General features: G+C 45.1%; 1 protein-coding gene and 1 pseudogene across 1 annotated transcript in view; one reads left to right on the top strand and one right to left on the bottom strand.

The window, feature by feature from the left end:
* Positions 1–25,336, top strand: part of Pde8b (phosphodiesterase 8B) — a 185,881-nt gene that overhangs the window by 142,485 nt on the left and 18,060 nt on the right. Inside the window, exons 9-11 of the mRNA XM_013015938.1 lie at positions 21,065–21,107; positions 22,946–23,023; positions 25,064–25,140. Coding sequence (XP_012871392.1) covers positions 21,065–21,107; positions 22,946–23,023; positions 25,064–25,140 — 198 coding nt within the window. The remainder of the gene's footprint in view (positions 1–21,064; positions 21,108–22,945; positions 23,024–25,063; positions 25,141–25,336) is intronic.
* On the bottom strand, positions 13,614–13,900 carry LOC105985399 (annotated as a pseudogene).

Genomic DNA, 25,336 nt, shown 5'->3' with positions numbered 1-25,336 from the left:
GATGCCAGGGCTCCTCCAAGAGAAGTTCCTGAGGGACAGATGTGCTATGTCTTAAGGAGTCTCCGGACATCAAAATCACTATGGCCATGTGCTTGTTCCTAACATTTAGTTCAACCTACAAGCCTTCCTTCACCACTAAGAATCTAATTTGGAGTCAGGAAATGTTCTGTTAATACCAAAAAGTCACGCAAAGAGGCAAGTCCTTGGAGACATGGAAAGGAAGAAAATGGGCTTTCACAAGGAAAAAAATCATCAAGTTAGCTACATTGATACAAGCCAGGAGGAAGAGTAAGTTTGGCATGAGAGGGGTCACAAGCAGATGGCAAGAGACAGGCAATCCTGGTGTCCCTTTAGAGACAAATGACTTAACACATGTAGGACAGACCACCGTTTCTGGGCTGTGGATTCATGGGAGAGGAAACAGGCAGGCTCCATTGGGCTTATTCATTCTCATGCCAGAAATCAACTAAGTATAGCTCATGTCTAAAATCAAGCATGCCTTTCTTCCATCACATTAGCCTCATTTTCTCCCCTCTCCCTTTTGAAGTAATGAAGAGAACCTCCAGTCCTTATAACTCCACTGCCAGGCAGCCCTCCATCCCTAACCCCCAGATTGCTTTGTTAGTCTTGTACCTCCGCTGGCATAGCTATTTGTGGGCTAACCTGCCTTCCCTCTCTCACAGGCTCATGGGTTGGTGTGCCAGCTGCTTGCACATAGTAGGCCCTGCCACTGTTGGTTAGCGTGAATGGAATGAAGTATCTCAGTCCTGGCCTCTGGCCAGCCATGAAGCCGCTACCACAGGCGCGTAGGGAAAGCAGAGGAGCCATTAGCACAGGACTTCAGGATGTAGAAGCAAGGGCCATGTCTTTTCTGTGGCTGTAAATAGCAACGCCTTTACCACCATGAATCAGCCGCTGTTCTAAGCAGAGCTCTTATACTCTGAGCCATTGACGTCACCTAATGGTGCAGCACAGGCCTAGAGAGACTCTTAGATTTTTCCAATAATAAAGCATTTTTGTCCCTCTGGCTGGCAGCAATGCTTTTCCTCCTCATCAAAGGAGGCTGAAGTGTGTGGTTCTGGGCTCTGCTCCACACCCGGGGAGCTCCAGACGGGAGCAGCCTGTCTGCAGGCGTTCCACAGCACTGATTTCTGGGGTTCAGCCCTGACGTCAACATCGACCCATGGGTTTGCATTTTAACAAGGAATAGAATTACAAGCCAGGCAGCTACTTCTGGTTGGGTTTGTCATCAGGAGAGATTTCTTTTCCTCTGGAAGTCCTGTAGGTTTTTTATTTTTGTTTGTTTATTTATTTATTTTTGCCAAGAGGCTGGAAGTGCTCATTAAGGTTTGTCTGCTGTAAACATTAGCCGCCCCCCAGCACCACCTACAGTCTCCCCAGATGTGTATCAAACACCTGCTTGGTGCTGGCACCAGAGACATACAATGTCTGCCCCAGAAACCATGGGAGCCAAAGACAGGTTAAATGGGCTAATCAGAACACAGCACTGGGGAAGAGCAAATTGAGACTGGAGAAGGCCTAACCCAGGGTGGGTGGAGGCTGGGATGGGCAGTCAACTGTAGTGCCCAGCCTGAGGTGGCTGCTTGGTGAACAGCTCTATTGGAGCATGGCCAGGCTCTTGGAGACTGCTGTAACCCAGTAGCTGACTAGAACAGCTCTCACAGAGAACCTGTGGCCTGCAGAGCCTAGAATGTTTACTTCCTGGCTCTTGGCAGAAGTTTGCCAATCTATTTATAGATGATTATTTTCTCTTTTGAATTTCTCCCTTCTCTAGGCCAGTAATAGCCCAGACCCCCCCCAATTACCCTCCCCCACAGCCTTCTCCACGGCCCTCTGCATCCTGGCTCAGCCCCTGATAGGCTACCATGCTGAGATATGAGGACCTAAGAACGCTGATGTTTTTGTCTTTACATGAGGTCAACTCCAGATCTGAATATATGGAAGTTCAGGGATCTGCAGCCATGGTCAGAGTCACACTTGTATAGGGAAGGAGAGGCACACCAGCTTGTCCCAAGCTGGCCCAGATCCTAGTATGGAGAGGACAGCCAGTCAGAGCAGGAGTTGGGGGGGGGTGCCACCTGTTCAATGTCCACTCTCAGCTTCAAGCATCATTCCCTGTGCTTACTTCCTCCTCTGCTTTGGTCATGACAATATGGGGAGCACAGCAGTTCCAGAGCCAGTGTGCCAGAGGGAAGCTAGCAGTCAGGAGGACAGGGCTGCAGTGGGCAGTGCCTGACATATCCTGGTAACCTCTTCTCATAAATGGTAAACCCATGCTGAGAGCAGGAGACCAGTCTGACCCAACACTCCCCTGGGCTTTGCGGAGCTGTTGAGTGGGGACCCTACCTTGGGAACTCCTCAGCCTCCCTTCATGGCAGGAAGGCTGTTTGCACTTTGAGAAATTGAAAGGGCATAACCTCTAAATGGAGAACAGCTGTTTAACTTGAGTGAATCGGGTTTTCATGGAAAACTTGGTTTGCACATGTCATATGCAACTTGTTTGAGAGCAATAGGGGTAGAAATGGAGGTTCAATTGGGCGTTTATGATGGTAAAACTTTACTTTGAATTACTACTCTATGGGGTTCATGCGCTTTTTTTCATAGTTAGCTATTTAATCTTGAAATTCCATCAATTAGGAAAAAGCAGAACTTTAATAACAATGCCAGTCAGAGTGCCTAAAACAAGAAAAGAAGGGCATGCAGTGAGGGGAGCAGGAAGGAGAGGGAATGAGTCTTCACTATTGTGAAGGCTACCTGTGAAGAAGGAGCTTCCAGGCCTGAAAGCAAAGCAGAGAAGAGTTCTAAAGAATCATGTCAGGTTCAATGTGAATGAGGGAAACATCACTTAACAGAATGGACCATGACTTGGTAGCCTTAGTGTGGGCAGTGAGCTCCCCAGTATGGACAGGAATCACTGCAGGATGAGCCAAGTCGTGCTTCTCTGGAGCAGCAGCAGCAGCGTCCCTAGGAATTTGTTCTAATTGAAAAAAACTCCGAAGGAAGGGGTCAGGCATCCTGTTTTATCACACTCAAAACATGCCAGAGTTTGAGAACTTCGGGCCAAGATGAATGGCTTCAACACTTGAGTGGTGTGACTGAACTCTGATTATTAGTCCAGGAGCACGGGCTGCTTTGGTTTGAAAATAGAAAAATTATTTTGGGTGTCCTTCCAACCCTCCAGGTGTTCCCCTCTCAAATTAAGATGCTGTGTAGAGTTTTAGACTGTATAGAACTAATGTATGTTTCATATCCTTTAAGGCATGCATCCAAATGTGGTATTTTAAAGCAAAATTGGAGGAAAAGCAAAAATCACCTAAACTATGACTTTGATTGCCTCTGAAAGTGGCCATTCACATTAGAAACATTTAAATATATATGTGTTTATATAGTTTACATGTTTATATATGTATATATATTTTGACTATATATACTTTATAATGTATGTATACATTATATATAATGATATAATGTGTACATACACACACTTATAGAGAGAGAGAGTGAGAGAGAGAGAGAGTTTTTCCCACTTTTGGTGATTAATTGGAGCTAAGAGTCTCATGGACTTTCCTGGGCTGCCTTTGAACTGCTATCCTAAGATCTCAGCCTCCTGAGTAGCTAGAATTACAGGTGTGATCCATCAGCACCCAGCTAGTAAGTATATTTTAAGTCATTATCAGTGGGTCACCATGAGGCAGAATTTATACATGTGTACCTCGCTCACAGCAAATGTCCTGAAATGTTTGTTGATATATTTGGTAAAGCCACTAAGTTAACAAAATGATCCAAATTTTCCCAGTTAGCTTTAGTACATATTTACCAGACACTATTTAAAGGAAGCCCTCTGATATTGGAAAAACCACGTTTTTTTCTCCCGAGAAACCACATTTTGAACAGCCAGGCCCTGAGCACACAAGGATGGAATCCCTGCTGTATGTCAGGACCACAGGAGCTCCGAGAGTACAGGACACAAGCGCTTACAGCAGGGACACGGATACAGTGGCAGGACTGAGTGCAGGGAAGGGGATGGGAGATGGTTTTATGGGTAGTGGCGGCTGCTAAAACTGGCCATGAGGCCCAAATGTCTGTGGGTAAACTGAGGACCTACACTGCCCATGTGTAGGTATACAGAGTTGCTCTTTGCCTGCTGAAGAAGCTCGACCCCTCATGGGTAACAGGTTGCCATGCCAGATACCCTCTCTGCACTGTGATGGGGTTTCTTTCTGTCCTGCCACGTTGTCGCTGTCATAAGATGTTCACAGGGCACTTGGCCAATGGTGGAAGACAGGAAGAGAAAGTAGGCAGAACTATTAAGTCTGAGTTAGACGTACAGTTTCCCATTGTGTAAAATCATTCTTGCTCTTCACCAGTCATCACCTGCTCCCTGAGGAGCAGGAGGCCCCACTCAGGTGAGCCTGAATACTGGAGGGCTAAACATAGGGACAATTAGTTGATTTAGGAAGTTTAAGATAGAGTTGATGATGAGGGGCAAGCAGACATAGCTTAATATTACATTGACGGATGTTTGGTTCTAGTGGTAAAGCACCAGCTGTAAGCAAGAAAGTCAGCAAGAGTGTGAAGTCCTGAATTCAAGCATCAGTGCTGGCACAAAAATTAATGCCTCATGTTCATCTCTGATGCATTCAAAGACACTGAGACTGGAAGAGGTGATAGTGTGTTACTATTTGGGGAGTAGGATCTGTGCTTTGAAATTTAACTTAAATTTCAAAGGTTGCACTTTTATTTGATTTGTATCATTCTTAACTATTGTATTCTGGAGATTTGTACTAGTAGAGCCCAAGATATCTTACATTACCTAATCAAGACCCAATCTTGACTATTTTTTATGTCACTTGTGGGTGTTAGCCTTCTCTGGGAGGGGAGAGGTTCTTTCACCAAAGCAATAGCTGGTGGCTAATTTGCCAGAAGAGATTTGTTCACTTCACAGTAAGAATGCTGAGGTTTTGGTATCTGACTCACCCGAAGTGGAGTATTGGTTTACCTGTTCTGTGAGCAACAGCGGCCTCAGGCACTCTGGCTCAGTGGATGAGGCAGAAGTCACCATGTCTGTCCGCACATCTGCTCTTGCTGTCTTGCCATCCGTAGCCTCACTTCAGGGTCTCTGTTATGGCTTTTCCGCTTAGCTCTGCCGTTCTGGTAGACAAGTGGATCAGGCATCAAGGAATGGCAAGAATGTATTAGAATAAAGTTGGTGTTTACATAAGTACAAGTAGTCTACTTCTGAGCCAGGGTTTACTCATATCCACTGCATATCAGTAGTATTTATAAGCTACGTAGCTGCAGGTATTTGAGCAAACCAATGGTTAAACCTTTTCCCACATGCCATTGTCATCCAGCCCCCAGCCTTATTCTGCAAGGCTCACCAGTGGATCCTCACCACATAGAAAACCATGGTCACCATGGTTAAGGGACAGTCCTGCCTCTTTCCCTGCCACTTCATTGTTCCCTAAACACACCAGGCTTGCTGTAGCTCGGCCAAATCTGCTGCTCCCTCATGCTTCTGCTTGTCTTCTAAGATCTCACGGTGCCTGCCCAGGACTGTTTCCCATCATTCCCCAGCTATTCCTCACTCCTGCAGGGTGGATTTAGCACTTTCACACTTGTGCTGCCCTGCGAGCCACATCAGCACAGGTCTCTGCACCGCCATCTGATTGTTAGTCAGGATAACCAAGGACTTTTGTTTTCTCTTTTTTTTTTTTAAAAAAAAAACCATATCTATATTGTAAAAGTGACGAACAGGGAGTTACAGTCACATAAGTAAGGTAATGAGTACATTCTTTTTAAACACCATTACCCTCCCTTAATTTTCTTCCACTTACCCCTTTCTACTCCCCTCCTTCCTCCCAAGCTGTATAGTTCATTTCCAACATTGTGTCAAGTGAGTATCATTCTGACATTAGTTCATTCTTTGTCCTGCTCTTTCTGTGATTCCTTTTCCTTTTCACAGGTCAAATAAACTTATGTACAAGACAAAGTGTACAGAAAATTAAGACAAAAAAATTAGAAATAACTGCTTACAGGACATAATAAGAACTTTTGTTTCCAATTTTAATAAGTTTTTTATTGTGAAAATATTGTACAGAGGAGTTACAGTTACATGAGCAAGGTAATGAGTACATTTCTTATCAAGTATTGTTGCCTCCTCCCTTGTTTTTCCCCTACCATCCCTTCCCTCCCATGTTGATACGCTTCATTACATACGGTTCTGTGTACTTAGCATCTGGGCTATTGTGATCCAGGTTAAGAATATCATGGGACTATTGTTTTCATATCCTGGGGAAACCTGTGGTGTCCTGACACTTCATATCCCTTACTCTGCCCATGCTTGTCATGGGTCAACTCCTGTAGCCTCAAACAATCCCTTTTTACAGATGACAGAAACAGGCTGGGAGTGGGTGAGGAACCTGTCCAGGTGTCACCCAGGGAATATGCGGCGGGGCCAGGATTAAACCCCAGGCAGGAGTAATTAGCAGCAGAGCCAGGAAAGAAATACAAGCACATGTTTACAATCTTCATGGAGAATTATTTCCTTTACTTGAAAAGCCAGGGGACTTCACAAGAGGGGCTGGTAGTTAGAGTCAGCCCTGGTTGGGAGAGGAAGCCCCTGGAGAAGCTAAAAGGTAGCTTTTAGCTTCTGTCTAGACTCCTGAGGGGCTGGGGAGTTGGGGTACTAGAGCTGCAAGCGCACCTGAGGTGCAGTCTGGGTTACCCACCTGCCTTTGCCCCGCCGCTCTATGCCCCCTGCTCTAAGGGCTTTAGCATGCATAGCCATCACTGCTAGGTGTTGAGGCTGGGCCCTGTGTATGTGATATGCATGAAATGAGGGGACAGTTGGGTGGTTTGGTGGTGGGTGTGAACAATGAGAGAGGGAGGAAGCTGACTGGGCATAGAGTGCCTCAGGCCTTGGACTATCACTGCTTGTGAGGTCATCAGAGCAGCTCACCCGAGGACTGAGTGCTGTTGGACACACTGTCATGTCTGCTAATGGTGGTGTTTCAGGATCCATGCCCCATCACACCTCAGGAGTGTGCAGCCCATGCAAACCTAAAACCCGGCCATGGTAGCTCCAGCTCCTCTGCCTTGATGCATTTGGTTCCAGCCATGGTGAGAACCATGTTCATTGCCAGGATCTGTTCAGAATTCAAAGTTTCCCTATGTGGTATGAAGTACGTCCTCCTCCGGTGCCAGTAACGGAAACAAGTATGGAGAAGGAGGGTTTTGGAGTGCTGCTCCTTCAACTTCCTCTGTTGTGTTTTGGGAGAATCTGACACTGCAGTCTAAGTTTCAGAGCTGGGATTCAGAGCCCTATTCCAGAAGCCTGGAGATAGCTGTATGTACATTACCTTCACAGCCAGTGTGTCCCTACACCTGGAATCCTGATTTAAAGAATAGGTTCAATGAGAATTTTCCCCTGTATTGTCAACAACAGCTGACTATGCGCTGAGAGGCTGAACAGGAGTGACAATTATACTTAGAGTCAGAGGGAGAGAGAGTGGTGAGGGATCAAGGATCAGATCCCAGGAGCACCATTCTTTCTACAAGGCCTGAACTGGAACTAAGGCACAGTGAGAAGCCATCAGGTGGAACCTGTACTCAAGCTGCAGAGTCTTGTGAAAGATGATGAGGTTTCAGTCTGTAAAATTGCTCAAAAGACTATAAGAGCTCATTTGCAGATCACTGGTCCAGGATAGAAGAAGCCAAAAGAAGCCAAAGGCAGGCTTCTAGGAAGCAGTAGTGGTGGTAAGGAACACTGTATCTGTTGGACTCTAGAAATGTGTCCGGGAGAGTGCCCACACCTGTCCAGGGCTGTCAGGGCTAGCAGCACCACTGGCCCTGTGTTCCGTGACAGGGAACACGGAAAGGCTAACAGAGGGGCTCACCGTCTCGGCTGCACATGGTAATTTCCTCGCAAATTAAAAAGAAAGGAAACAGGCCCTCATCGCAGAAGAGCTTTGAGAGAATGGGCTTGGGTTACAGGATGGGCACTCAGATTCCTGAGAGGCCGCCTCAAGACATTCTAATGTATGCCAAGGTGAAGCTGCCAGGCTCCCAGCAAAGCCTCTGCAGGGATTTAGACTGTGTGGTGGTCTTGTGTTTTTTGTTTTGTTTGTGTGTGTGTGTTAAAATTCCACTTTGTTTTTTGTTAGATACATTTTTTTGTGTGCCAAAAAGTTTCCTGCTGGGTACTTTGGAGGAGGCAGGAGATCAGATGGAAGGCTGATAGGAGGATGCCACTATCTGATTCTTGCAGTGAGGACCAGGCACTGCTGATCTGCCAGGGGACAGGGACCATGCCTTTGTCATCTTGATCATCCCTCCTGCACCCTGGCATGATAGTTTCTGCGGGGTGACTGTTCACATCCAGGGAGACCATAGGGTTCGAAGCCTAAGGTGCCAGGGATGATCGTTGGAAGCCAGGAGCTCTGTGTGCTCCAAGGGATGATGGAGCTTCAGCAGGCAGAAAGTACCTGAGGAGGGGAGCCCAGGTGCCCTCCCAGCTAAGGCTCCAACTCCTAGCAGAACCTTGTCCAAGAATGAGGAGATAGGTGATGTTCTAGGCAGTTGACTTCTTCCTGGGTGTGACTCTGAGCACTGGAGCATCTCTATCTGTGGGAACTGACCCAACGACACTTTCCTTGCTGATCATAGTGAGATTTGGAACACAGGGCAGCAATAACTCGCTCATCCATCTACCTACCAAGCCTGTTACCTGACTCAGCTGTCAAGTGTTCTGTTTATTTTTCTTCCACATTAATGTTTCATGGCTGCAGCTCTGGCAGGGGAAGTAATGATGTGGATGGGATTTATTTAGTCTTCTGTTTCATTTAAATCTGAAAAATTTATCCCTGCATTTTTTAGGCTATGAGAACTAGTTTTGAAAATCATCTTTAATAAATCATCAGCCTTGTGATTCTGCAGGGCTGCAACTCCCAAGTCTTGTTTCTCTGTCTGTCACTGCTGGGCCCCCAGATGGTATAAACTGGCAACCCTGTTAGCCAGAGATCCAGCAGAGTACTGCTCAATAGTGTGGCATGTTCTGGGGGAGCTGCCTTGTTGGCTGATTTTTGTCACTGTGTAAATGTGAGAGTGTATTTGCATGAACTAAGACTGTCGCTGAGTAGGGCAATCTCTAGGACCACCATCATATATGCAGTCAGTTTGCAGACAGAAATGTTATGAGATACATAGCTGTCATCTCCATATTGTGCTGTGGGTAGCACTGTGCAGGTAAAGGGGTGAAGGGATGGTGTGGCCCTCAGGGGGGAGTCTTGAGATGGGGGCTCTGGGACAGGCCTAAGCTCTTGGGAGAGGCTGCCCTGGAGGTTGAGTTGTGATGACTGAGGCAGATTCAGGCCAGAGCAGATCACCACCCATCACAGTAGCAGTGGTTTTACTGCCCCTGAGAATAGCATGGCCCATGTCTGGGGTTCAGGCAGCATGGCCTCGAGGACCTGAGCAATGGTAAGAATGTTATTTGTAAACTTCCAAAGAAGGGAGAATGTTAAAATGTTGCTTTCCCAAGGAAACAAAAAGCAAGTGTCTTTATATAAAAAGAAAGGGGGAAAGTCTAATTTTGTTCATAATCAGAATTTTGTTCATAAAGTGCTTTGATTAGGGCCTAGGTTCCCTTCTCAAATGGAAAGCAGGGAAGCAGCTACCACAGCCAGAGTCCTGTGGTGCCTTGGAGAGGGGGCTGAGCCTCTTGTGCCTCTGCTGGTTGAACTCATCTGGGGCCCACAGCAGACTTCCCAGCTTACCTGGACCATAACCTTGACCTTGCTTCTGGAAAGCCATAGAGATGGGATGCGTCAGAGAGCAAGCCCTTTGCTGTCAGCCCACCATTGTGTGTGTCCAGTCACCGCTCCTGTTGTGGCTGTTGACTCCTGTTCACTAGCGTAGGCCAATGAGGCCAGGTGACCTCGGTGACCTGCTTCCTTCCAGAAGAAGCAGGGGCCTAGAAGACCCTCTGGAAAGTCTTGAACCTCAATATCCAACTTTCAGTAGTAGTGACATGTAGAGAAGAAAATGTAATTTTCTGCTGACAAACAGAAACCACTGTGCTGAAACCACTCATCCTTTGCCAGTACATCTCTCACCCATACCAGCCTTGTCTCCTTCATTTGACCTTGGACCATTTATTTCTGCCAACCAAGCCTGAATCCCTGTAGCCTCCAGGTCTGTCCAGGTGCACATGTTAGGTGGCAGCGTGCAGCCCCCTGGCCCATGGCTCACTCCTCCCTAAGAAGCTCCCACTCCAGAAGAGTCAGCTACCCAGCACCCCGTTAGTCTTTGCTTCCCGTTCCCACGTGTCTTCAAAGGGAGACGTAGAAGTCCTGTTTTACCTATGAGTGTCCCCTTCACAGTGGCTGCCTGTTTTTTAAGTACTTCCCTTGCTTGGCAGTATCAGTCAGAAGAGAGAGAGCAACGTGAGGCAGAGTCTGGAGGAAACCATAGGCTCCCTGTGTTCCTCTCTCCATTCTGCAGTACAGGAAATCAACAGTAGGTGTGCAGGATTTTCACTCAGGGACTCACAACGTCCAAAGTTCTTCTTTTCATTCAGTTCAAAATACTTTAATTTCACATTTCCCACTTGATGTTTTTCCTTTGGTCCTGGGATATGTAGAAATTTGTTTGTGTTTTGTTTGTTTTCAGTCTTGAAACATGTGGAGATTTTACAGATATTTTTCTGTTAACCATTTCTAATTTAATTATATTATGGTAGAGAATATCCTTGGTCTGATTTAAACATTTAAATGCACAGTAGGAGCCAGATAAATGTCTGTATTAGTCAGTGTTTCAAGCCCATCTGGAAAGAAGGTGTATTCTTCTCCTGGTGGGAGAAGTGTTCTATTAATATTAATTAGATCAGAGTGTTTGATCACACTCTTCCTATCATCTGTTTTTGCTGTTTTTTCCCCCAAATTTAGTACGTGCTAAAAGGAGAACATTGGGATCTTCAACATGACTGTGGCTCTGGACTAGTCTCTTTCTCTGTCAGTTTTTGCTTCATGTGTTGTTTTCATATACAGAACTTCTGCATACATGGGAAACCCTACAAGGCAATGCTAGCATTTTTGCTTTAAACATGTATGTTTTATAGAAATTAGGGGGAACTGTTCTCCGGTATTTGCCATTCCTGTGCACTGATGCCTGACAAGAAGGGTGCACATCTGCTCCATCCTTCCCTCTCCAAGGATACTTTTGTGCTTTGGGCCAATGCCCTGACTGCTCAGTCTCAGCAGCCACCTTGACCTGGCACATCAACAGCTGCCTTACCACCTGCAGGCTGCAGACCAAGCCAGCCAGCCTCACACAGATAAAACGTACACTGCAGGGGCACTGTACAAGGGGAGAAGACAGAGGCCCAGGCTCAGGACTGTCTCATCTCCTCATACAGAACCCCTCATCTCTAGGGATTATGATTCTTGAGAAGTTGCATTATTAATATCGCGCTCTGAAGACTAAAACCGTTGCCAGAGAACGTAGCTGTCTTCCCCCAGGAACTTTCAAAGTGGCTGTGGCATGATTAGATGCTTGCATACTGATGTGACCACTAGCTAAGCTCTCGGCTGTATTTCTAGGACTCTATTCTGGCAGCCTTTGTTGTAGGACAATGGACAGTCCTGAGCTTGTGCCTCCATCTTTTCTCCTTGGATAGTGTTCCCTGCAGTGTCTTGAGAGGAGGTTTCTCTGTGAAGCCCACAGCGTGAATGTCCTAAGGGGTGAAGGCTCAACAGGCCTGGCCCCTCAGGACAGGCAAGATAGACAGGCACACCATCTAGTGACTTCCCCCCTAAAAGCCCTTCTACCTGTACAGCTATTAAAAGTCCTGCTTTCAGACATGGATTCCAGATGCACTTTACTAGTACATTTTCAGTACCAGAGTCTGCAAAAGTGGAAAGCTAGGTAAGAGGAAGGCAAGCTCCATATCTGTGTAGAGAACGGCTCCTGACTACCTTGCCATCTGGCTGCCTTGGGCCCTCCCTCCCTCTGTCAGCCAGGCCATCCTACAAAGTTGGCTCTCCCTGGGAGGTCCTCCTTCCCCCGCCCTACTCACAGCCCAGTTCCATAGGCTCCTAGGAAGGTTTGGTAGATTTTTTTTTTCTTTTATGCCAGTACTAAGGCTTAAATGAGGCCTTGGTGCTCTCCCTGGGCTTCTGTATTCAAGGCTGGTGCTCTACCACTTGAGCCATGCCCTCAATATTATTCTTGCTTTGGTTGTTTTTGAGAAGGTCTCACATTTTTTCTAGGCCAGCCTAGACCACTGTCCCCTATTTATGCTTCCCTCTGTAGCTGGGATAACAGGTGTACCCCACCATGCCCAGCTTTTTCTGTTGAGGTGGGATCTTATGAACTTTTCTGCCTAGGCTGACCTGGAACTGTAATCCTCCTGATATCCATCTCCTGAATCACTAGGATGATGGTCATTAGCCACCAGCATCTGGACATACACTTTCATTTTTTTGTTTCATTTTTATTGTTTATTATTTCATATTGTTTGTATTCATATTGTTTCATCTTTGTAATAAAAAAACAGCTCATTGTATTCAAATGTTTTTTCTTTCATGCAATTGTTTCTAACACATTTATAAGATTATTTCTTTGTTGCTTTGTACATCCCTCCCCCACAGTATAACCCCTGCTTTCACTGTATTTGATGTCGGTGTAATTTGTGGAGGGGAAGGGGAAAAACAAATCGTTTAAATAGGGATACAGGTGACCCATTGCAACAATGAGATGTACAAGTCATTATGTCAAAAACGAACTTTACAACTTTGGTGGGGGGGGAGGGGAGGACGGGGAGGATTGGGGGGGGGGCAGGGGGAGGATAGGAAGGGATGGGAAGGGGAAACAAAGGAGGAGGCTACAATGCTTGATAAGAAATGTACTCATTATCTTGCCCATGTAATTGTAATCCCTCTGTACAGTATTTTCACAATAAAAAAAGGAAAAAAATAAACAAGAAGTTTATTTAAACAACAAGACACTTGACTTGAAGGGGAAACTATCTAGGATTCTTTTTTTTTAAGAGTAATTTATCCCTACTTAAAGACAGATTGCCCTACATGTAACAGCTCCGTACAAAAAAGTTATAAAATTGTCCTTGGTTTTACAATGATAAATGAAAACATTAAAATTCTCCAATCAAACAAGGTATGCAAGGATTTTTGTTGTTTTTTCTTTTTTCTTTTGTTAAAACAGTGAGAGCAAAATAACTAACTCAAATATAAAGATAAAAGCTGAATGAGCATGCCATGAATGGAGAAGGGGGATATCTTCATAGGACCAATATTTTTCCCCATCCCATCTTCATTTGATGTCAATCAAAATATACCATTGGCCATTTAATTTAAAAGAAAAAAAAGGAAAGAAAAAAGAAAGCAATATGTTTGTGCACATACATCAGTTACTTTATGTACAATAAAGGAATGGGGAAGGGGAAAATGAAAGAATAGAGAGAACTATACTGTAGTAGTCAGGATGTGGTGGAACCAAATTGCAGTTTTCTAATTAAGAATGTATTCTTGGTCTGTAAGAACAAAGCTCTGGAGCAAAGTAGCAGATTCCCTTTTTTAGTAGACACCTCCTGTCTGCTGCTGGAACATATCAATTGTATCTCCATCCTCCATTTCCAACTGTGCAGGTGTGTCTGTTTCATTGATTGGCTGCCCATCAAATCGGAATCGGATCTGCCTCATTGACAAACCCTGTCGTTCACAATAGGCTTTCATTAGTTTACTAAGTGGTGTATGCCTCTTCATCTTAAACTGCACCACAGAACCATCCTGCCCACCACCTTCAAATTAATATGATCGTTGTTCTCAGTCTTAACTTCTTCCTTGGGCTTTTCGTCGGCCATTGCGAGCGCTGGAGTCTCCTCAGATACTACTTCACAAAAGAGGTCCCTGGTCCGCACTGAACGAGCATACAGGCAGCACCACAGTGGCTGGAGGAGGTGGCAGCGGTAGACCAGGTTTTCATTTTTGAGTGTGCTTCCAGACTTGACTGAGTGAATGGCTCTATCTCTAAGATGTGTTTGCTGGTCTACCACCTCTTTGACTGGCCGCTCAGAACTAGGAATGAGTGCTAGGTTCCAAACAGCAAGTGGCTTGAAGTACATGGTTCAAGGTTATGACTATCAAGCCTGAGAATGCTCTCAACTTACCTTTGAACTCAGTGGCTTCCTACCCTTTGGAGGTGCCATGCTTTCACCCATTTTTGTCCATAATAAACAGTAAATTGCTAGAGGGTGGAGATTAGATCTACAAAGACCCAGTGACAACTTCTTGGGTTAAATTAAAACTGGGAGCCAAGAGCCACTGGCTCATGCCTGTGATCCTAGCTAGTCAGTGGGCTCAGATCTGAGGATCATGGTTCAAAGCCAACCAAATCAAGAAAGTATGCAAGACTTTTTTTTTTTAGTTGGTCATGGGGCCTGAACTCAGGGCCTGGGCACTGTCCCTCAGCTCTTCAACTCAAGACTAGCACTCTACCATTTGAGCCACAGCACCACTTCCAGCATTTTCTGCTTATGTGGTGCTGAGGAATCGAACCCAGGGCCTCATGCATGCAAGGCAAGCACTCTACCACTGAGCTACCTTCCCAGCCCTGAAAGATTCTTATCTCCAATTAACAACCAAAAAGCCAGTGGAGCTGTGGCTTAAGTGGTAGAGTGCTAGGATAGGTCCTGGGGCCTGAATTCAAGCCCTAGGATTAGCATGCAAAAAAAAAAATAGAAGCTGGGGGATTCATCAGAGATACACCTTTCCTCCTGGGGTGATTATTCACAAAATGCAGTGGATGCTCCTAATATACAGCATTTGCCAGAGCTCAGGACGCAGAAAGACAACATAGTCTTCCATTCCCATCTTGTCCCCACCTCAGCTATAGTTTGGGAGAGTTGAGTTTTTTAAGGACTGGTCCTGAGGGTCACTTCTGTTTTAGGCTAATCACAGTATGAATTAAGCTAGGTGTCATTAAGTAGTTTGATGAAGGACTTTAATAGGAGTGGGAAAATGTTAGATCTTATAATTCTCTCTCTCTCTCTCTCTCTCTGTATTGGTGGTGGGGCTTGAACTCTGGGCCTGGGCACTGTCCCTGTGCTCTTCAGCTCAAGGCGAGTGCTCTACCGCTTGAGCCACAGTGCCACTTCCAGTTTTCTGATGGTTTATTGGAGATAAGAGTCCCACAGAATTTCCTGCCTGGGCTGTCTTTGAATCATGATCCTCAGCTCTCAGCCTCCTGAGTAGCTAAGATTACAGGCATGAGCTACCGGCGCCCAACAGATTTTATAATTCTCCTGACAAATCCAGCAGGCATGTGGTTTTGCACATTGACAGCAAAAGTGCTACCCATCATTGGCAATGCTTTCAGAAGAGGAAATAGAATTCTTCCTGAAGCTATTTGTGTATGTATGTGTGTGTTCCCTTTGTCACCGAGTAGGGAAGGGAGGCTGGGGAATGACAAGGATGTGGCTTCCGGGCAAATGGCTTGGCAGCACACTCAAAGTACACTCAGCTTTGGGCTTCAAAGGAAATGAAACTAGAGTCAGTCCTCAATCAGCAAGCAGTGTAGACATCACTGGTCCCCAACTCTTGATGAATAGAAGGGATCCATGTAAGAGAAAATCAAGAGAGAGGGAACTGGCATCACTGGACCACTGGGGGACCCGTGACAGGCCACTCAGAGAACCTGGAGTCTCTTTTTCACCCCAGGGCTACCTAGAAATGCAGTTTCAGCTTCCAACCTGAAGAGTTTAGAAAAACTACAGGGTGGGGCCCAACGGTGGGGTTTAGCAAGCTGCCCACTTCACCCCGGTGTGCAGACCAGCTCGCGGCTCCTTGGCCAGGCATATAGTACATACTCTTATTTCACCCTCTTGGATCTTCAGAAGTAGATGTGACAGCTAGCTGTGGAGGCATTTTGCCAGCGTTAAAGAATACCCCAATAACTGCAAATGTCCAGAGAGGGTTTCCCGAAGAGAAGGAATCTGAGTTGGTGAAGGGAGGAAAGATTAGCTGTGCCACCCCTGGGCTGTGGCTCTGCAGGTCCCAGGGTGTCGCACCCCAGAACTTACACCACCACCCCTGGGCTTGCACAGGGCAGATGGTGACACTTTATAACCGTCATAATCGCGTGAGCAATTCTAACTATAAATCCTTATAAATACATGCATGCTGCTAGTTATGTTTCTCTGAATAACCCTGATTAGTATGGCAAGTACAAGTCACTAAACACCCATGAGAAAAGAAGACTCATGAAGCTCCTAAGTGCCACAAGTTTACACAGCTAGAAATAAAGTTACCAAAAGATACGGACCTCTGGTGGGATGTGGCTTAGCAGTAGAACACTTGCATTCTATCCTCAGCAGTTCAAAAGCAAAAGGCACCAAAGCTGATTATTTTTCTACCTTGCCAGTGTTTCTCAAATGCTGATGCGTAATCCAATCATTTGGCAATTGTGTTAAAGTGTAGATTCTGAGTCCATAAATCTGGAGAGGCTGTCAGCCAGCTCTAATGAGCTCCCAGGTGTCACCAGCCCCTCTGAACACCAGCCCACTTTGAGCAGGAAGGCATCCTGCATTACTGTCTGGCCTCGCCCAGGCTCTTAGAGACCTAAGCATGTCAGTAATTCTCACAGCAGCTCTTGGCACGGAGCAGAGTAATCTCTTTTCAGAAGCCTCCAGGTGATGGATTCATGCTTACATTTGAGAACCACACATCCATTTCCATATGGAAAAACTCATTCAAAGCCAGGCTAGGAAGCAAAGAGGTTCTTACATTACCGTTACTACAAAGTCATCAAAGGAAAAATGGGACAAGGGAAAAAGATATCACATTGAAGTCTGAATAGTAACTTGCATGCAGTGTTTTTGGATGAGATAAAGATATAAAATGACCCATGCTGAGCACCGCCCTTGAAGGCTTCTGCAAATGAACGTGGGACATAGAGCCAGTGGCATCAGCCGTGGGTGGGGCAGGGTAGGGACATCTGGGCAAAGGACACAGTGGTACGTGGACATGTAGGTCTGGCATGGAGAGGAGTGCTTCTCCTTTTTCCCACAAACTATCTACCGGTGGAGGATGGTGGATGTTCATGTGATGTACACACACGGAACTGGGAAGGCAGCTTGGGGTTTCTTGTTTTAATTGTGTGTAATCTTAAAAAAAACAACCATGCACACACATTCATCTATAGCAAACCAATACACTTTACTTTGGTATGAACACTGTATTTAATTACCATTAAGATAAAAGGAGACACTGTTATGTGCAGTCTCATAAAATGCATCAAAGTGGAAAGATCACCCTCTTCCCTCCCCCAGATATCAGGATCTGCATTGATTCAACCTCTCTTCCTCTTGGTGCTGCAGACATTTGAAAACCAGACTCAGAATATGGGAAGGCAAGTGGCCCTTGGTCTGTCGGTGTTCTTAGGCGCTGTGCAAAGTATTGTTGAGGACAGGAGCCCAGGATGTCTTCTGAGTTGTTTTGTGCCCATGTCTGGGGCGCTTGGGTTTGTGTTTTAAGAAGTTATATCTTTCAAGTAGATTTCAAAAACAGAGACAAAAGATCTTTGATCTATGCTTCAGATCCTTTTGAGTTTCAAGAAAATGCTCATCAAAGTATTTTCAGTAAAGAAAGCTGATGAAAGGTGTATGCGTGATACCACTCACTGTCATTTTCACTCCATGTAAATTAAGGGAGGGATGCCAGTGACTCAGTTTCTGCCATCAGATCTCAGCATCTAATACTTCATCAAAGGACTCACATCCTGGAGAGCCAGCTGAACAGAAAAGTCTGCAAGACTCTATCTCCAATTAATCAGTAAAACATTGGGCTGGAGGTGTGGCTCAAGTAGTAGAGCACCATCCTTGAGCAAGAAAGCCAAGTGAAGTTGAGGCCCTGAGTTCAAGCCCCTAGGAGAGCCAGAAAGAAAAAGAGAGAGGGAGGAAGAGAGAGAGAGACTGCAAACAAGAGTAAGCATATGATAGCAGGGCTTGACCTCAAGTATTTGTAAAGAGTTTAGTACCAGGACAGCCAATTTTGTAGCATTCTATAACATTTTAATTAACTAAAGTTCTAAAATGACTCTCCTTCACCCCACCCCACCCCCAACAAGAAGAACAAACTGTCCGCCTTCAAGGGCTGGTTAGGAAATTGCAGCTTTGAGTTCGTCAGAAGCTTGACCCAGCTTCGCAGGCCAAGGACAGAAGAATTCATGTTACAGAAATGCTAGCCAGCATCATCGTTCCCAGCCATTCCTGATCTTGCAAGTATTCTACTTGTAAGTTTTTACGGGAGGAAAAACAGCCCACACAGACAGCGGCCTGAGGACCGTGAATTCTGATCTCTTTGTATACATGTTACAAACCTTGTGTGCGTGCATGAGTGTGTGCGTGCATGAGTGTGAGATGCTGGGGATTAAACTGAGGGCCTCACACTTTCTAGACAAGCACTCATTTCTAACCCTTTTATATTGTTTTTCAGATTCTCAATTTGGACTAGGCTAACCTTGAGCTATGATTCTCCTACTTATACCACCCAAGTAGCTGGAATTACGGGAGGGAGGGGAACTGCTACAGTTGGTGCTCTCTCTCTCTCTCTGTCTCTCTCTGTCTCTCTCTGTCTCTCTGCATAGGCTGCCTTTGAACAGAAATCCTCCTATCTCTGTAATCAAGTAGCTAAGAGTAAAGGTGTGTAACAGCATGCCCGCTGACAAAATCCTTTGACAAGAGAAAGTCACTACTCCCCACAAATAGCAGGGGGAAATGCATTCCAAATTAATATCTGAGATGATCCAGGAAGTACTTCCTTTGACCCCAGCTAAACAACCCACGTCCTGGGAAGTCTCCTCTGGAGCCTCTCTGTAGAACGTAGTGTGGCAAGGAGCAAGTGGTTTTGGAAGTAAAAGGACTGTGGTTTGGGTTCTGTGTGCAGTTACGTGGTACTTACTTTTTCCCTTGCCAGAGCATAATAATGACATCATAACAATTGCAAATGGAGAACTATCAGGATTTGGAGACATGTAAGAGGTGGTCTTTATCACAGTCTTCAGTCCCCAGTCTCCCCCAGCCACCCACCCCAGAGAACACTGAACTGTTGAAGCCCTGTTTATATGCTCTATGAACTTGACAGTGTTATGTGGAAAATAATTTGGAATAATTCATACTGAATTATAAGTGACTGGTGGGTTTTGGTCTTAGGAACAAATTTTTTCTTCCAAGAGACTCTTGTCATGTGAGTAAAATGATTATAAAATGGAATAGTCAGGAAAAGTTCACAGATTATCAGAGAGCTTTGATGAAAAACCTTTTCTTCTGGGATGGGACAGAAGAGTTGTCTCCCCACGATGTACAGCCCTGAAGCACCTCACCTCCAGAGACAAGCTGTGCAAGAAGGTTCTCTGTCTTCTGCTGTTGGCAGTGGGCACAGAGTCCATCAGAGGCTAGGGTACCAACAGGGGGACAGCGTGCTCAGCTCAGAAAGTACCAAAGATGGTATTGCTATGTGGATAAAGGTGGCCCACACGCACCCCAGCCAATGGATTGTTCCTCTAGTTCCAATTCCTCCTTATTCCCTCTTGTCCCCTTGAGTGGCCAGGGTACCCCCCACTCCCCAAGCATGGCTGGGCTTCTGCTGGACTTTAGACTCTATCAAGTTTAATGTGGCTCCTCTCCGGACAGAATGCAAAGCCCATGGTTGGCCCATGGGCCTGTGAAAGATAAGAGAAAGGAGTTAGGTTTTTGTTTGGTGTGATATGGGGAATCAGGGTTATAATCAAAGCAATGAACTTTGATTCAGAGAGCAAAACTAAACACGTAAAGATCAGTTGCTTTTGAGCTAGAGCTGATGAGCAAAGGAAACAAGGCAAGAGTTGTATTCACTTATATAGGATTGAAAAATTGACACCAAGCCTCGTAGCTTTGTAGCAAGTGGTCTTTATGCCTGAAGGAAAATGTAAAATAATGGTTCATAGAAGTATAAAGGCCCTGTAATCATGGTATAACTAGGTCAGCAGCCTTGACTGGCATGAAGTCCACAGTAGCTCACAAGTGGGTCACGTGATTGTTTCTGTGTCACAGGGAATATCCTTGAGCAGAAGAGCTCACAACCACTGCATTTTAACACTTCATTTTTCTCTGATGAATTTTCAATGGCACAAGTCAGCAGGGACATTTTCCTTGTATATCTCGCCTATGGCCATGTTGGTAAACTACATGACTCTCTCCACTTCCACTTCCCCCACCACCTTTGTAGTCCATGCTAATGGAAACAATTCATTGAATGGCTGCCAAGGTGATGATCTGAGTCTGTGATGGGAGCAAGGTGTCCTGAGCACAGAAGCCTCAGGAATGAGGGAGATGGGACAGTATTGCCCACTGCCTTGGTGGGTCATAAACTCAAGAAATGCAGAACAACCAAGAAAGTGTACTTATAAGTTCTAGTGTTAATGACTTCATTTTATCATTTCACTGATAGCTATTGAGCATTTGCAAAGCCATTAGCACAAAACAAATCTGATAATGAGAAAGAAGTAGGTGCAAAATGGCAATGAGAAGAAACATTTCAGAATTGACTGACTGTAATGGAGCAGCATTTGGAGACTTTAGCACTAGGGAGATTAAACTTTAATTCAAGTTACTTTTACATTACAGGAAAAGCTATGGAACATGTCTGAATCCAACAGGTTATATAGAAACCTTATTTTCAGAAAAAAGTAAGCTGAGTTTTAGGCTTTGTCTTCCTTTGTTGTCACAGACTGGTGACAAGAAGCTAGCTGATAAGCAGCTTGGAAGGGTGACCCTCTGCCCAGGCCCTCAGGGCCTTTCCTGCTCAGACTTCAAAACTGGAAAGCTGTCTGTGTGCCACACTTGGTGTGTGTCTCATTGCCCACACTGTCTGTGCAGCCTCTTGCTTTCTGCAAGTCTTCAGATATTTTTAGCTCAATTGTTTGAGGAAGACAGCAAATCCATCCTTAAAATTTTTTTCTCTTGTTTTATCAAACTTCGGAACAACATTAGATCCACAGGATTCATCGTGATTCCGGAGACAACTCCCAGACAGGTGAGAATCTTTCATGTTTGGTCTCTGTGTAGAAGACTTTGTGAGTTCAAGTCTACCAGTTGCTCTATAGGTGATGAGGCTGACACTTGCCACCCAAGATTGGGGACAGCTAAGTGCTAATGTTGAGAGCCTAGAAAGGTAAAGAGAGGCAGGAAGCAGTTAAAAAGTACTCGATTCTTCATTGACAGTAACCTCTACTCCACGCCTCCCCACTGTGGTTTTCTTTTATTTTCATAGAGAAAATAAACCAACACAGTGAGAACTAGCATTCTAGGTAGACACTAGTAAGATAGAACACAGGAGAATATGGTGGTGGTTCACCATAACGTTTTGTCCTTCATTGCCTTTTGGTAGTAGGTGGCTGACTTCAGAACTGGGAAGTGCGGCAAGGAAGCAGGTGAAGAAAGTCCCCTCCCCAGCTTCCCCTCATCATCTCAGACCTGTGGTGACACTGCCTGACCTTGCGTCAAGAAGCACTAGCTGACTTTTACCTGTAGAAAGACCTGGAATTATCAGATCACTAGAGGATATTTGGATTTTGGCAATCAGCTCTGGAGCTGGTTCTTGTACCATCTATAGTGCCATTAGGCAATTCTTTTTATTAGATTATTATAATTTTATTATCTGTAAGTAATTGGACAAAGAGGTTTCAATTCAACATGTTGATGAGTACAGTGCATCATGATCACTCGCCCCTTTCATCGTTCTCCCCCATCTCTCCCAGCCCCATCCATCCCTTCCATTTTCCTAGTTTCATTTTCATATATCTTCCTATTGGAATAATATGATGCCTTCTCCCACCATTCCGCTCTACGTATCTACTCCCCTACCCACATACACACCTCAAGTACCAGTTCCCTAGTATTCATTTTATTAGCCTGTAAGTTATTTGTTCTTAAGAAACTGTTGTTACCCACTTTTTCCCCCCGGCTTAGAATGTGATCATATGATGGTGTCTGAGAAATACATTCTTCCTGGCGCTCAATTGTCTGTCCTCTTAGCGCAGCAGTGACTGTTTCATGGTTACAACTCCCTCCTTGCTCGGGAGTTTCTCTCACAAGAAGCAAATACCCTGAAAATGTGTGTTGTCCAGGGTGACATGGCTGCCTTCACGTTATGCATAGTGTTCACGTTATGCATAGTGTTCACTGTGACATGTGATTTTTATATCTCTGAGACAGAACATTTTCAATGTGAAGTTCAAAGTCGGCAAAGAGTTATACAGAAATTTTTCAATGATTTTTTTTCCTCCCCAGAAAATAAAGACACAGATAAGAGGTTAGCTGTTAGAAATATAAAACTAGTTCTCTGCTCTTCCTATGATCAGCTGCTCTTACACATCATTTGATGAAGTTTATCCTTAGTCACCCTGAAAGACTGTCTAGACAGTCTGACTTTCCAAAAGTGCCCCCAAACTAGTCTGAATTTATTTCCCAAATAATATAAAATGTCTATGCATTTCACAAGGATTTTATTTCCTTAAATATCTCCAGAGGAGTATTTCCCTTCCAGTTGAATAGGCTCCTTTAAGTCAAGGTGATCCCTATAAAAAGTTCCCCTAAGTTTCAGCTTATCTTCAAAACGATATTCCACTTCTGGAATAAAATAATCCTTGCTAATCTCCATTTATATGATATAATGAAGCAGCAGACAGAAAAACAATTTACGATTCACATGACTAACTATTCATATACTTCGATGACTTGAAGAGAAAGTAGTTTATTTCTCAAAATGGTTTTTCTGGTATTTAAAAAGTAAACATGTTTCCTTTGGAAAACAAGTCATGGGTGACTACACAGATGCCTAATCCCCTTCCATTTCTAATGTGCAATCCACAGAGCCTCATTCATTCAGATACAAGAGCCGAAGGAAAGAGTCCATTGACGTCAAGTCCATATCATCTCGAAGCAGTGATGGTAAGAAGCTTTTTGTGGTCCTTGACCTTTTAAGATGTAGAAAGTGACAGAGAAGTATACTTGAGAAGAGGAATATGTCCAGTACCTTCATCACATATAAACTCCAAAGTGGAAGATTTCAGTTAAATTGGATTTTTTTCCAGTAACTAGACATGTTTTAGGCATTTTGAAAAGCATTCTTCAATGCTTGCTACAGCCTTTCTCTTCTTAAAAGGATTCCATGTGCCTTTAACACCTAAAGTATGTGGGCCACATAACCACACAGGCCCTGCAGTTTCAGTAGCAGACCAAGGTCATTTTGGGGTGTGATTAGCAAACCCTAGGGGTGATGGATTCATTGGGGGAGCAGTGTTTTGGCTTCCCGACTCCAATACACACCTGTTTCCAGCCTTTCTGCTACATGCACTTACGTTCTGTTAATGAAATGTCACTGTTGAGTCAGAATATAGCAAAACATTTCTTCCCTTCATGGCAGAACTTAGCAATGCATGTGTGGTCCTAGCCAAACCTGTAGGTCAGGAGGGAGTCAGAGAAAATAAGACATTGAGGAGGAAAGATCTCAGGTGAGCCATCCAAGTAGTATTGCGTGAACCCAGAATGAGAGGGTATTGGGGAAAAGTGACAGCTAGAGTGTTAATGCTAGAGATCAAAGCTTGAGAGCTGAGGTCAATCAGTAGGTTTCACTTTCCATTTGGGTTTTTGTTTTCTTTGTGGGGCTTGGGGTGGAACCCAGGGTATTGCACATTACTAGACAAACACTTTGCAACTGAGACACATCCCAGCCCGCTTTGGTTTTCCTTTGGTTTTCACTAGAAAGACAGGTTCTAAGCGTTGGAGGAGGAGAGGAGCTAGTGCCTGTGTGCTAAGTACAGAGGTAGGGTGATAACTTAAAGGCATAATGGGAAGGTCAAGTGAAGGACTTCCCCAGCCTTTAGGTGGCAATGGGAAATATGAAAGAACTGGTTGAAATGGCAAGGACCGAAGATGACTGACACAATGTCAACAATTCCCAGAGCAAGGCAGTCTGACAGACATGGGGTGCGAGCAAGTGAGACTATAAGTATGAAGGAAAACAGATGGTAATATCATGAGGCACATTGAGGATACAGTTAAGCAGAATGGGAATGAGGAAACCTGAATGGTGGAGGTAGTGGGAGGAGATTTTGATGGGCAGGCCGCAGAGGTGGGAGCACAGGAGAGGACAGCAATGGCTGCCACAGGGGCTCTACCTGGGATGGCTGAAACCCGGGGACTAACCCTCCTGCCTCCCCACTGGGGGGGAAGAGATCGATGAATGCACCGCTCTTAAAGGAACACATCTACGATTTGAATCTTTTTCTTTTCTTTCTTTTCTCTTTCTTTCCTTCCTTCCTTCCTTCTTTCTTTTTTTCTTTTCTTTTCTTTTTTCTTTTTGTCGGTCATGGGGCTTGAATTCAGGTCCTGGGCACTGTCCCTGAACTCTTGCTCCAGGCTAATGCTCTGCCACTTTGTGCCACAGTGCCACTGCAAGTTTTTGAGTGGTTAATTGGAGATAAGCGTCTCGTGGAGACTTTTCTGCCTGGGCTGGCTTCAAACCATGATCCTCAGATCTCAGCTTCTTGAGTAGCTAGGATTACAGGAGTGATCCATGGACACCTGGCTCTATTTGAATCTTTAATCATCTGTAAGCATTAGCATTCCAAGAAGTAAAATCCTTTAAAAATGCATGTTTCTACAGAGTGGAGCTAGCACCATAAGTTCTGAGTATTACAGACCTACAGGCTCAGGAAGAAGGCATGAAACTCCTCCCACTCTGCTCAGGTAGCTGGCCAATGGCCAGCAGGTTAGTAATAAAGGCCAAGGAATTGCCTAAAGGGGCTTTTTGGTGGCCTGTGGCCCAGAAAGTCCTAGGGATGGCTAGGCAGCTTTGTAAGAACAAGAGATAATGCTTTGGGAGGCGAGGGAAGTCTTGGGAGAATCAGGTCCCCAGCTGTGAAAGGACTAAGCTGCACTTAGCCAAAGCTGAGCCACCAGAACTAAGCATGACTCTCTCACCTTCAGCACCAAGCCTACAGAACCGCCGCTATCCCTCGATGGCAAGGATCCACTCCATGACCATCGAAGCCCCCATCACGAAGGTGAGCGACAGCTGCCATCTCCATCCTGCAGTGAGGACCCTCGGCCCTCCCGGGCTGGGTTCTGGAGCTGCATTCTGCTGGTCTCATGGATTTCAGTCTAGTGGGAGAAACAGACACTAAATCAATTAACAGAAAATACGTAAATGTAGAATCACTAAGTAGAGGAAATGTTATAAAGGAAAACCCACGGCTCCAC

This window comes from Dipodomys ordii, unplaced genomic scaffold, assembly GCF_000151885.1.
Source record: "Dipodomys ordii isolate 6190 unplaced genomic scaffold, Dord_2.0 Scaffold28, whole genome shotgun sequence".
Taxonomy (NCBI): Eukaryota; Metazoa; Chordata; class Mammalia; order Rodentia; family Heteromyidae; genus Dipodomys; species Dipodomys ordii.
This window is presented reverse-complemented; position numbering and strand designations above follow the sequence as displayed.